The following is a 12,790-nucleotide window of genomic DNA, read 5'->3' as shown; positions in this document are numbered from 1 at the left end:
ATTTCTTGCCTTTGTTAGTATACTTGTTTGTATCCGCAGCAACGCAACGTTGTGCTATTTTCATGCATGCATGACATTTTTTCTATGACATATATAACTGGCATGTGAGGTAGGGATGTATATTGGGGTTGTGTTGTGACTAGTCACGTTGTAATTTGAATCATGTGCCGTGTTGTGTCGTGATAACGTCAAGTTTCCATGTGACATAATATGATGTGATTAAAATTATGAGAATGACCACAACATGCATGCATATAGTCACAACATGTTAATCACGCTGTGACTAAATTAAGGTGACCACCGGCCAACGTGACGTGGTTGGTCAATGGTCATGTTTGATCACTTAAGTCACGTATAAATATATTTTTTAAACTTAAGTAAGTTTAAGTAAGAAATTTTTTTAGAAAGTATAAAGAAAAAAAGAAAAATTGTAAATAAGTATAAAATAAATACATATTATTGTAGAAAAATTTTATGTATAAAATACTAAATTTATTTTTTGAAACTTAAATTTTTACTTAAGATAAATGATAATATAAATTTTATGTTATTTTAGTCACATGTAGTCACATGTCGTTCTGTAATCATACCAATCTACATGTCATATTAATTATTTTTTTCCGAAAATAGTCATACTATAACACATGATTCATGTCACATAATTAATCAACACGCATAGCGTGTCATGCTGTGATAAATTAAACCATACCATGTGTCACAACATGACTTTTTGACAATATTCCTAATTGAAGGTGACACATATATAATAAATCATTTCAATGTTAGCATTAATTAAAGTGCCTCAATATGCATGGCAATTGTCAAAGGTTAATATATATATATATGGCAAAGGCTTCTATGGACATAAGGACATATTTGTAAAATGAACATATTTTTATTTTCAAAGTTCAAACAGTCGATCCGAACCGTTCATCTTGTTCTCCATATTAATATGTGCTTGGAGACCAAATTTTACATTTTTTTGAATTTTTTTTACTATTTATTAAGATGGGTACAAAATTCAATGGTCTGAATTTGATATTTTTTGTACCCATCTTAATAAATAGTAAAAAAGTTCAAAAAAATGTAAAGGTCGAGAGTTCGATTTCCCCTCATGATTTTACAGCCTCTGCGAAAGTTAAAAAAAAAAAAGACAAACTAGAGAGACCAATTCAAGGCGTCGTTTTAAGCGGGTGCCAGATCTATGTTAAACTTAGAATTTAAACTGATATAAATTCAAAAAGAGCAGAATTTTGATATTTGACAATTTTCAATTTTAGTTGAATTTAAATTTAGCATTTTCATATTTCCAAACATAAGTCATGTCAACAGATAATTAGAACAAAAAAGCAACATGGGTTCACATTCTGTTGTTGAGTTAGTTGGCATGGAGAGAAAATAATCATTGTAATGTTCTCGCTAACAATTAAAGCTTGAATCATATGGTTTGTGAGGAAAATGTATGTATTGATATTTTTGTTCTTAATTTGCATGATTGATTATCTCTTGTGTAGTGCATACATCATGTAATTCCCTAATTGAGTCACAACTTCAAATAAAATTTTTGTTTTTTCAGTTAGACCAACAACTGCACCAAATCCAAATGTTTCATCATAAAGAGATAAAACAACAGCAATTCACCTTCTCCTCAGAACTGTTTATAATGACACCTGTATTGTAGGCCATCTGATCATTAAACTCAATTAATTACTTAAATAATATTTATATAATATATTTTTATTTTAATCACAAATATGTATATTTTAATTTAATATAGATATTTATAAACGATAAAAATGTTATGAAATCTATATAAATTTATATAAATAAGTAATTTTGTTAAATATATAATAATCAACAATTATAAAATATTTATTAATATATATATATAGATAAGTATCATTAACTAATAAAGGAGTAAGAAAATAAAATAAAACAAAACAAAGATGATGGACTATAAACAATTAATATAATAATAATAATATAAAGAGGGAGATGAAAGACATAAAACAAAAGGTTAATCTAGAAGCACCATATATATATATATATAGAGTTAGGCTGGGGTGCTATGGATAGCATAGTGGCCTCTATGCTACGGCTCAATATTCGAGTTTCCAAAATTCAAACGGTCGATCCGAACCGTTCATCTTATTCTCCATATTAATATCTGCTTGGAGACCAAATTTTATAATTTTATGAATTTTTTTACTATTTATTAAGCCACTTTGAAAATCCCTAATCCAACGGTTTTACTGTTTTGTGCAGCCACCGTTAGATCAACAATTTTGTAAAATACTTAATAAATAGTAAAAAAATTCAGAAAAATGTAAAATTTGGTCTCCAAGCAAATATTAATATGGAGAATAAGATGAACGGTTCGGATCGACCGTTTGGATTTTGAAAACTCGAATATTGAGCCATAGCATAGAGGCCACTATGCTATCCATAGCACCCCAGCCTAACTCTATATATATATATAAGTGGACGAGTAAAGGACATCTTCTTTTTTTCATACTGCCTCCAATATTTATTGGCCGCAGTATGAACATGCGGTGGTGCAAAAGAGATAGAGCAACTTATCAGTTACACTTCATTAATTATCTTCTTATCCGCAATCAAGGGTAAGTTGTCCCATGGGATGGAAAGGATGTGACAACAATGTTGTAAAAAATTTCTAAGTCGGTTGACTAATTGGCTGTCTAATTAATTAGTGACGGTGATTAAATTGTTATAAATACTAATTGCGGAAAGTTATTTGCAGATGAGAATGTTAATCAATTGATTTGTCCGATTAATTGTCTGTTTTTCATTTAAACAATCAGATTTATTGTCCATTTATCGTTTATACGACCGATAATTAGTCGTTCATTATTTTTTTTCTTTTTGTATTTATATGTTATATGCAATACTTTGTCTTGTCTTATCTAGATCTTTTTAAATGACAATTTTACGAAACGTTATTAATTAACAAGGGAATTAAATTAAAATGAGTTTATTTGATGAGTCTGATGAATTAAATTAAAGAAAATATCAGTATCTTCACATAATTTTAATGAAAATATAAGATTGTCTGCAAAATTCTAATTAATTAGCTACATATCAATTAATCTTTTAACAATACACTATCTGTTCGACAAGTACATATCGTTATTAATTTATAACAATGGTGAACAATACTTAAAAGTCTTTTAGAGAATCATGGTACAATTAATTAGCAAAGTGTATAATATTTTTAAAAGAAAATGGAAAGATAATTTCAAAATTTTCAAACAACTTGAGAGTAATAAATAAGTAATTTAATTCTGAGGTGTAAGAACTAAAGGGTAGCTAGAGTGATATAACTCCTGAGTTCGGTTAGTATAATATCGGTGTCATATGATATCAATTTTAAAATTTACCAAATAGATTTTAAACGATAAATTCAAACAGTTCAAACTGATTTACTGTATGAGTGATGCATGTACATGCTAAATTTATATTTTTTTTCAAGTTATTTTGTTATTAAGTCAAGCGGTCAAAAATGTTAGAAAATAAATGTATTGAAATTAACTTAAAAAGTCTCACATTTGACTGCTTAACTTGATAATAAACAAATTTAAAAAATTATAAATTTTGCATGTTCATGTACAACTAATAAAGTAGATCGGTTTGAACGGTTTAGATTCTTCGTTTGAAGTTAATTTGATTTGTTTTGAAGTTAATGTTATATATACTCTATGTTACCCTGACACTCCTAGGAAGCCATCGTACCCGACACCGACACACCTCCAACACGCGTACGATACGTATCAGACCAGCCGGCGTGTCGAGTGAGCTGGCGTGTCCCTACCCATCTGATACGGTCTCCGACACCTGGTTGACCCATGCCGATACGGCCTGAAACGTCCGATACAGACGGGACACGGCTGGATACGCGCCTGTGTACTGTGAGCCGCGCCCGCACCTGTGGACCGAGCCCATGGACACCCGCCCGCACCTGTGGACCGAAGAAAATAACTTTTTTTTGTGCTGGCAGTGGGATTCAAACCTTGGACCTCTCAAATGGGAGTCAAAACCTTTAACCACTACATCAAACTATCATATATGTTATGTTCTAGTAAGTATAATATTTAATATACTTATACCATGAAGTCATTCTTTTCTGAACAAATTTAATTTAAGTTATAATTATCTAAATATAATATATAAATTAATAAAAAATAATATATATAATAAACGTGTCGTATCCTAGATTTTTTAAAATTGCCGTATCGCCGTACCCATGTCGTGTCCGACACGATACCCGTACCCATATCCATGCAACATAGTATATACTGAAATGACAATGTTATCATACTAGCAGAAGTCATAACTACCTCCTAATTTTTGACAAGTAATTCTGATTTTTTTTTCTGACAGTCTTAAATAATTATTATATTATTTTTTTAAGGGAATAACTAACTGTAATTTTCATGGTATTGTCTGTAATTATGTTTAGCAACTTGCATATCAATATGCGAGAAAAGGTGCATGCATGGCTCTTGTGGCAAGGAGAGAAGATGCATTGAAAGCGGTAGCAGAAGCAGCACTTTGCCTTGGAGCACCAGATGTGATCACACTGACAGCCGATGTATCAAATCATGACGAGTCGAAACGGGTCGTTGACCAAACCGTAAAGCACTTTGGTCAATGTAAGTTTTAATTGACATATACCAAAAATAATAAAATATTTAAATATTTTTTAATTTTCCTGATATTTGTTATTTGTTATTTTTATTTTTATTTTTAGTGGATCATCTTTTTGCAAATGCTGGAATTTGGGGAACGTGCCTCTTTGAAGAGATAACCAATATAACTGCTTTCACCAAAATGATGGTAATTTATTTATGAGGAGGGTTCAAATGCACTCAAATTTGTGTGCATTCAAATGCATTCTATTTTTTTTCTCCGTTTTCAAAGTCCGAATAGTCAATCCGAAATGTTAGATGCGATCTACATATTAAGATGTGCTTGGAGACCAAATTTTACATTTTTTGAATTTTTTTTTACTATTTATTAAGCCACTTTGAAAATCGCTGATCCAATGGTACAGAAAATGTAAAATCAGCGATTTTTAAACTGGCTTAATAAATAGTAAAAAAATTCCAAAAAATGTAAAATTTGGTCTCCAAGCACATCTTAATATATAGATTGCATCTAACGTTTCGGATTGACTATTCAGACTTTGAAAACGGAGAAAAAGGATTTGAAAAATAGAGTACATTTGGGTGCACAAAAATTTGAGTGCATTTGAACCCTCCTCTTTATTTATAAAATCAAATCAATATTAATCACATCATAATTTTTTTATAACTTTTTATAACTGTCAGGATGTTAATTTTTGGGGTTCTGTGTACCCAACATATTATGCGTTACCACATCTGAAAGCCAGCAAAGGAAACATAATTGTGACAACCTCAGTTGCAGGAAGGGTACCTACAGCAAGAATGAGCATTTACAATGTATGCAAACCAAATAACTCAAAATTTATTATTGGGCCTAATTTAGTCCAGCCCATTAATGCCTAATACAATATATTTTTTTTATTTTTATTTTTATTTCTTTAGGCAAGCAAAGCAGCTATGATACGGTTCTACGAAACACTGAGATCCGAGATGGGTTCTCAGATAAAGATCACCATACTCATCCCCGGCTATGTCGTCTCCGAGCTTACCAAAGGAAAAGCACTACAAAAAGGCGGCCAAGTGGAGATAAACGAAGATGCTCGAGATGTAAGTCGAAAAACATAATTTATATATTTTCAAAATATGTTGGAAAAAATATATGTTTTGTATATTTGTTTATTTTTTTATCGATAAGTTAACTGGTTTTTCTTATGATTTTTTTTTTTTTAGACACAAGTAGGAATATTTCCAGTAGGTCAAACAAAGAAGCTAGCTCAAATTGCTATTGATAGCGCATGCAGAGGCGAAGAATACGTAACCTGGCCTGATTGGTACAAGCCGTTTCACTTGTTAATGAGTCTTGCACCTGAAATCATAAACTGGTACTCAAGCTCATTTTACATGACAAAATCAGGCGAAAAAAATAGCACTCTTAACAAAAGAATCTTAGAGGCTACTGGAGCTAAGCGCTTTCTATATCCCGATTCAATCTGTTCTAATCGAGAATCTTAGAGACTACTGGAGCTAAGCGCTTTCTATATTCAGATTCAATCTATTCTAATCACAAAGAAAAGAGTGATGATTCATACATTTGTTTAATTCAATTTTTAAGTTTGAAATGTTGATGTAATAAATAATTTTAGTTTCTTTTACTTCTTTGTAAAGTCCACAACTTAATTATATCCTATATTGCTTGGAATATTACTCATAATGAAATGATATATTTTACCAATGCACAGTGCATTTATTCTTGAAGTAGTATACAAAAAATGAATGATATTTCATTAATCAAATAAAATGGATGCTAGCAGAAGAAATGTACATTTGAAAAGAAAATTAGAGAAAAGAAATTAAAAAAAAAAAGAGATCACACGTACTAATTCAAGATAATTAAGGCTATTGCTCGATCAATTAAAGCAGTATTATATTAGACGAGTCAAATAACTAATTTTTGGTCTAATGAGTAATGACAAACAGTAATATTCTCTGTGTGTGAAAGATTGTGAATTCATAATCTAAATGAAAAATTATTTATAAACATTAAATAAAAGTTAGAAGAAATGGATGCATGCATGAATCATATGTGGTCCAAAGTGTATGGTTAAGCTCAATTATTTTCATTAATTAGATGATAGTCTTATGATAATGTGAGTAGTTTCGACTTGAAGCATTTAATGACTCTTGTAGTTTCATTAGTTGATTAGGTGTTGTTGCATATCATTCATATCATGATGTTCCATTGTGATATACAAATACTACGAAAATTATTAATCGCATATGATCATTCTTATCAAATGAGAGAAATTGTTTGGGTCAATACTTATTTTAATATATTGTGGATTGCAAGTTTGCGACCAGAAAAGTGTAGGTCCAATGGTCATCACTCATCAGTGGACATTAAAGTTGTCTGATATACTTTAATTAAGATTTGTGTACATAAAATTTAAATCCTGGCAGAAGCAAGCTGTCGATAAAATCATTTTTGAACACCTTGGAATAACAAAAATAATAAATAATGAACAATTATTGATATACTTTTTTTTTTTTAAGTCTGGCAGCAGCTGCCCAAGTGTTGATCTTAGAAGAAAGAATTAACAGTTAAACAAACCCTAACACAATTATTTATATAACAAAAAAACAAATTTATTAACAAGAAAGCGTCTGTAGTCCAACGGTTAGGATAATTGCCTTCCAAGCAATAGACCCGGGTTCGACTCCCGGCAGACGCAGCTTTTATTTTTGGTTTGCTATGTAATTTTCCCTTCTCTTATTGTTATCGTATATGTATACTTCAGGCCCTTGACCTGAAGAACAAGGTTTACGGGCCGAACCGAACCTGTTATACAGTTTTAATTCGAGAGCCTGTTAATATATTTTGCGCCTATCACGTTGCAAAAACAATTTTTACGGGTCAGACCTGGGACATATATATGATTTGAAAGTCAAACGATTCTGAAAAGAAAAAAGAAAAAAATTAATTCTTTGTTAAATGTCTAAAGGCATTCCAATTATGTCAAATTTAATGCATGGTGTTCAAAGTTCCAAGGACAAGAAAAGAAGAACTATCAAATTGCCCCTACCAAGAGAGAAAGAATAATACATTGATAACCAATTGTGTAATTTATTCACTTTTAACAAAAACATATTTATATAATTAATCCTCAATGTGTGTTTGATCAATAACTTGAAAGTATGCCTGGATTTATCCAAAAAAAAAAGATCAATCTAAGATCCTCATAATTAAGATATCCAAACAAATCTAAATAGTCATTAATAATAAAGAATCTAAATTTCTCTAATGGATAAAAGGGTCTAATGTTTCCCCATTTTTGTTTTTAATGTTTGAGCTGTGTTGAACCATGATCAACAATGGAATCTTATACATTTATTGTAAGAGAATCCATGGGTCATCAAATATTATATATGCGCTAGCTAGGAGAATATTCAATCAATGAATCAAATAATATCTTACTAAAATTAATAAAATTCTTTCAAGATGCGATCCTAAATGGAAAGTGTGTGTATATATACACACACCTCATTCGGGAAAGTACCAGATTCCTCTATTTGGGCCTTTTTTGGGGTTGCCTTCCTTTTTTAAAAAGGTTCAAGGCAAACGTCACGGAGCAACAAAATCTAGTTTTTAAGGCATAAATTTCAGTGGATATTAAAAAAAAAAAAAAAAAAATCCAATTTATTGCTTGTTAACATAAATAGATTTATGGTCATGGTGCCTAGCTAATTAGTTTTATATATGAGTCTCAATCTATCATCACTTTTTCTCCACATTATACTTTGAAATTCAATTATACAGAGTTAATTTCATATTATTGAACTGGAAAATACTAGACGCTAATAAAAAGAGTATTCACGTGTGGATCATATGAATGAAAAAAAAGCAACAGAGAAGAACTTTATGCTTTGCTGCTAATTACATGAGAAAATGAATCACTTGACACTGGAAATGGTAATTTTGTACAAATAAATATTATCATATTTTGATATGAAATAAATATTTCAAAGAATCAAATATATAAATAACTTATAATAGCATATTTATCAATATCTACAGTCTGGAATTATTAGCGATAATGCACTTAAACAAATTGTCTTTTTATCAAATAAAAGCTTTTAAGAAGAATAAATTGAAATAATAGTTTTGTTAAATTGTTTGCTTTCATTCTAGAATCTAACTAACTAAAGCATCTAGAAAACTTTTGGGTACACGAGGCGGGTAGCTTTAGCTGTAGATAAAAACATTAATGAGGAGAAGATATGGTAAGGCATGGTGAAGCAATGTCACGCCTCCCTTTTTTGGAAATTAAGCATATATACAAGAAAACAAAGCAAAACAATCTCTTTCTTTCCCTCCTATAGTAATATACTAATATAGTATTCCCATACGAAATGCCACAAATAAACCTTATATAAAGCGCGCTCTCTCTCTCTCTCTCTCTCTCAAGAGAAAACAGTTCCTACAGAAAACAGTTCCTACAGGAAAAAAGCAATTTTTTACCCGTTCGTTAATTCTACAAGCGACAAGCGACCAACCTCTCTCTCTCTATCTCTTCTTCCTATCTCTTTTCTCTAGAGATGGATTCTTGGTCCATGACTGAACCAGAGGATGAGTATGAGAAATTGGTTAATGGAATGAATCCACCAAGGTGACAACCCTTTTTTCTTGTTGAAACTTGAAATGAAATATTCATTATTTCTATTCTATCTCAAGTTTTATTTTGTTTGGATTGTTTATCAATTATCAGGGTCACCGTGGATAACACCTCTAGCAGGAGAGCTACTTTAGTAAAGGTTAGTTATAACTTCTCTTTTGCGTGATCTTAATTTAAAATATGTTACTGTACTTTTCGATACCAACAAGAGCAGAAGGGATTGCTATGGAATTTGCACAAGGAATCAATGAAGTAATTGTAATATGTTTTTAAACACTTCATTTGAACTTTGATTTGTAATTATGTGTTTGCTGTAGGTGGATAGTGTAAATAAGCAAGGGAGCTTGTTAAAGGTAGTGCAAGTGTTAAGTGATCTAAATCTTGTAGTGAGAAGAGCTTATATTACCTCTGATGGAGAGTGGTTCATGGATGGTAATGCCCCTAGCTAAAATTTCATACAATGAACAACTTTTTTAGAATTCTTTTACCATACTAATTAATAAGTTTAACCGTATACTATTCATGTGGATATTTTCTCATAACAATCATATTTTCTTGTATTAATTGTTGGTTCAAATTTAAAATTTATATATAGATATGAATGAAATTATGGGCAATACATGATATATAATTAAGTCCCTTTTTAATATTTTTTCTATTACTTGTATTAGTTTTCGTCTCCATTATGTATTTTTGTTATTAATACCATGCTGTCGCTTTGACTTTCAGTGTTCCATGTCGTTGACCAAAATGGAAACAAGATTTTCAATACCGATGTGATTGAACGAATTCAACAGGTATAACTAATTCCACCTTGTTAATAATCATGCCATACATATATATAGTCTTCCCTTTTTCTATATATTTTGGGGTATTTTTTTTCTTTTTTTCTTTTGGGTTGGTACTTGGTACCGTATTGGTCATAGGGGTGTAGGGGTGCAAACGGATCGGATATATATACGGATATCTGCTTTTTATAATATATATACTATTCGGATATGGATAATTAAAATTTAAAATCATATCCGTATCCGTATCTGCAAGGATATTCGGATATCAGATATCCATATCTAATTTTCAGATACGGATTTGGATAGGGTTGGATAATAGGGGTGGGTGAAGGGGGGCAAAGAGGGAAGCAGCAAAAACATTTAGGCTGTGTCTGCGGTTTACCTAGCTACTTAAATAGTTCCGAGTGTTTGGAGATATTACTGTTTTAAGGATGTACAATGTACTAACAGTAACCAGAATTAAATACATGTTTTGCTGCCCCACATCTGTAATTAATGGCATGTGCGCAAAGCATGTATTTCATATGGCTCATGCATGTTGTGCCAGAAGCAAGCACAACTATTAAATGCTAAACTACATTCTGTTTTTTTTTCCTCTGTTGTTTCCCTTATGTTTTTTTTTCCATATTATTTATGCTGACATGTATTTTTTATTTTCATAAATCAATATTGACAATTTCATAATCAAATCATTGCATAATTAGCTGACAATTGTCCTGTTAAACCAATCCCTACAGTGTAGAGAAAAATTTATTGTTGGCATTAATAAATTTATTGTCTTTTTGTTTGCAGTCCTTGGACTCAAGCACATTTAAGTACCGGTCCCTAAGAAGGTCAGTAGGAGTTGAAGCCTCGACCAACCACACTACAATTGAGCTAATCGGTACTGATCGGCCTGGCCTACTATCTGAAATATTTGCTGTTCTTGCTGATCAACAATGCAACATTGTTGCATCTGAAATGTGGACCCATAACCTACGGATGGCATCAATAGTGTTAGTAACTGATGTAGCAACTGGTCTTCCAATTTATGACACGGGCCGACTAGAAAAAATCAAGCAGCTCCTTAGTTATGTGCTTAAAGGTAGTACAGACATCTCATTTGACTTGACTCATGTTGATAGGAGGTTGCATCAGATAATGTACGCAAACCGTGATTATGATAGAGGTGGCGCTGAGACGGGAGCTTTGCGGGGACATGTACAAGTGACGGTTGAAAACTGTAATGATAGAGGGTATACAATAGTGAATGTGAGGTGCAATGACAGGCAAAAAATACTTTTGGATACGGTTTGCACGCTTACGGACATGCAGTATGTGATATTTCATGCAACTGTGATTGCCGAGGGTCCCGAAGCATATCTGGTTGGTTTTCAAATATAGAGTAACTTTGACATGTCGATCTGGTCATTGTGCACTGTTTTGGGTTTAATTGTTTTCAATTATTGTTGAACATATCAGGAGCTTTACGTTCGACATATTGACGGAAGTCCCGTTAGTTCCGATGGCGAAAGACAAAGAATAGTGCTTTGTCTTGAGGCCGCTATAAGAAGAAGAAATCCCGAGGTTAGTTTGCTAATTAAATGTTAAGCACTAATATTTTACCATGATATAAACTTCTATAACAATTTTTTTTTCATGATTTTTAGGGTATAAGATTCGAGCTATGTTGTGAGGATAGAGTTGGCCTTTTGGCAGAAGTGACCCGTATCTTTAGAGAAAACGGGTTATCGGTTACACAGGCTGAGGTAACTACAAGGGATTCAAAAGCCTTGAATACTTTCTATGTAGTGGATGCATCGGGAGATCAGGTCCGTACAGAAACCATAGAAGTGGTGAGGAACACGATCGGACAGACTATATTACTTGTCAAGGATGACAATACTGTCGAATCTAATAATTCGTCACAGGCACGGTTTTCTTTGGGGAATTTGTTTCGGTCTAGATCGGAGAAGTTTTTTTACAATTTGGGGCTTATTAGATCATCTTAGTTCTTTTTTCTTTCAGTGTTGTAACTGGTATTAGTTTGAGGAGACCTGATCAATCTGTTGTTGATCTTGAGCTTTGGTCTCCCCCTCTCAAGGTAATCAAATTAATAATCATTGTTTAATTATGTAATGCTCGTTTGTTTCAATTATAAGTATTTATATTATTTTTTTAATATATATAGTTGTGATCTCAATTGTTGATAAATGTGTACAAAAACTTAGCTACTTTTGGTTTACAGTTTGAATTCCAAAAGAGGAATTAAGTAATTAAGGCAAAAAAAAAAATTCTGAAACATAAGTATCTAACCAAAAGTATACTACTCTAGTTACTAGGGGCTGGGGCCCCATGCAATTGCAACCACTTGCAGAAACAAGATCTCTCTGCAGGTTCATGTCTACCTTTAATAGTTGGACTTTATTAAGTTTTCATTTATTAAAAAAGTGTGACAGCTGATAGTGTAGGTCAGAAATTGTAGCATTTGGTGCAGACTTTACAACCTGTAAAAAAACAAGAGTAGGTTTTAAGCAAGAACTCCTATATATATAGCCTGATTGATCATGCCTTGAGCTGGTCAAAATAAGCAAGCAAACCTCTCTGACATGCATGAAAAAAATTTAAAAATTAAGAGCAATATATGCATCGAAAAACTTTTGGTATTTATTTTATTTGCCTGCTTCTTTATTATAATTTATATTGG

At 31.8% G+C, this 12,790-nt stretch overlaps 2 protein-coding genes and 1 non-coding gene across 3 annotated transcripts in view; all 3 read left to right on the top strand.

The window, feature by feature from the left end:
• LOC144565775 (11-beta-hydroxysteroid dehydrogenase 1A-like) overlaps positions 1-6,210 on the top strand; it is a 6,489-nt gene extending 279 nt beyond the window's left edge. The window contains exons 2-6 of the mRNA XM_078315602.1: positions 4,478-4,670; positions 4,769-4,854; positions 5,349-5,480; positions 5,586-5,750; positions 5,874-6,210. Of these exons, the coding sequence (XP_078171728.1) occupies positions 4,478-4,670; positions 4,769-4,854; positions 5,349-5,480; positions 5,586-5,750; positions 5,874-6,155 (858 nt within the window). The 3' untranslated portion in view covers positions 6,156-6,210. The remainder of the gene's footprint in view (positions 1-4,477; positions 4,671-4,768; positions 4,855-5,348; positions 5,481-5,585; positions 5,751-5,873) is intronic.
• Positions 6,211-7,300: 1,090 nt separating this feature from the next.
• Positions 7,301-7,372, top strand: TRNAG-UCC (transfer RNA glycine (anticodon UCC)). Its single transcript has one exon. It is a non-coding gene; the product is annotated as a tRNA-Gly (tRNA).
• Positions 7,373-9,107: 1,735 nt separating this feature from the next.
• On the top strand, positions 9,108-12,214 carry LOC144565767 (ACT domain-containing protein ACR4-like). The gene is made up of 7 exons (XM_078315594.1): positions 9,108-9,307; positions 9,407-9,452; positions 9,631-9,745; positions 10,043-10,110; positions 10,897-11,469; positions 11,566-11,670; positions 11,754-12,214. Exons 1-7 carry the CDS (start codon positions 9,237-9,239, stop codon positions 12,093-12,095), a joined length of 1,320 nt encoding a protein of 439 aa, XP_078171720.1. The 5' UTR covers positions 9,108-9,236; the 3' UTR covers positions 12,096-12,214.
• The last annotated feature ends 576 nt before the right edge of the window (positions 12,215-12,790 follow it).

The sequence above is a fragment of the Carex rostrata genome, chromosome 1 (assembly GCF_964058835.1).
Source record: "Carex rostrata chromosome 1, lpCarRost1.2, whole genome shotgun sequence".
Taxonomy (NCBI): Eukaryota; Viridiplantae; Streptophyta; class Magnoliopsida; order Poales; family Cyperaceae; genus Carex; species Carex rostrata.
The sequence above is the reverse complement of the archived record's forward strand: the minus strand, read 5'-3'. Positions and strand labels throughout refer to the sequence as shown.

Coding starts and splice junctions, on each gene's coding strand:
- LOC144565767 (XM_078315594.1), top strand. CDS start 9,237: ATGGATTCTTGGTCCATGACTGAACCAGAGGATGAGTATGAGAAATTG. Junction 9,308..9,406: donor AATGGAATGAATCCACCAAG/GTGACAACCCTT, acceptor ATCAATTATCAG/GGTCACCGTGGATAACACCT. Junction 9,453..9,630: donor GGAGAGCTACTTTAGTAAAG/GTTAGTTATAAC, acceptor TGTTTGCTGTAG/GTGGATAGTGTAAATAAGCA.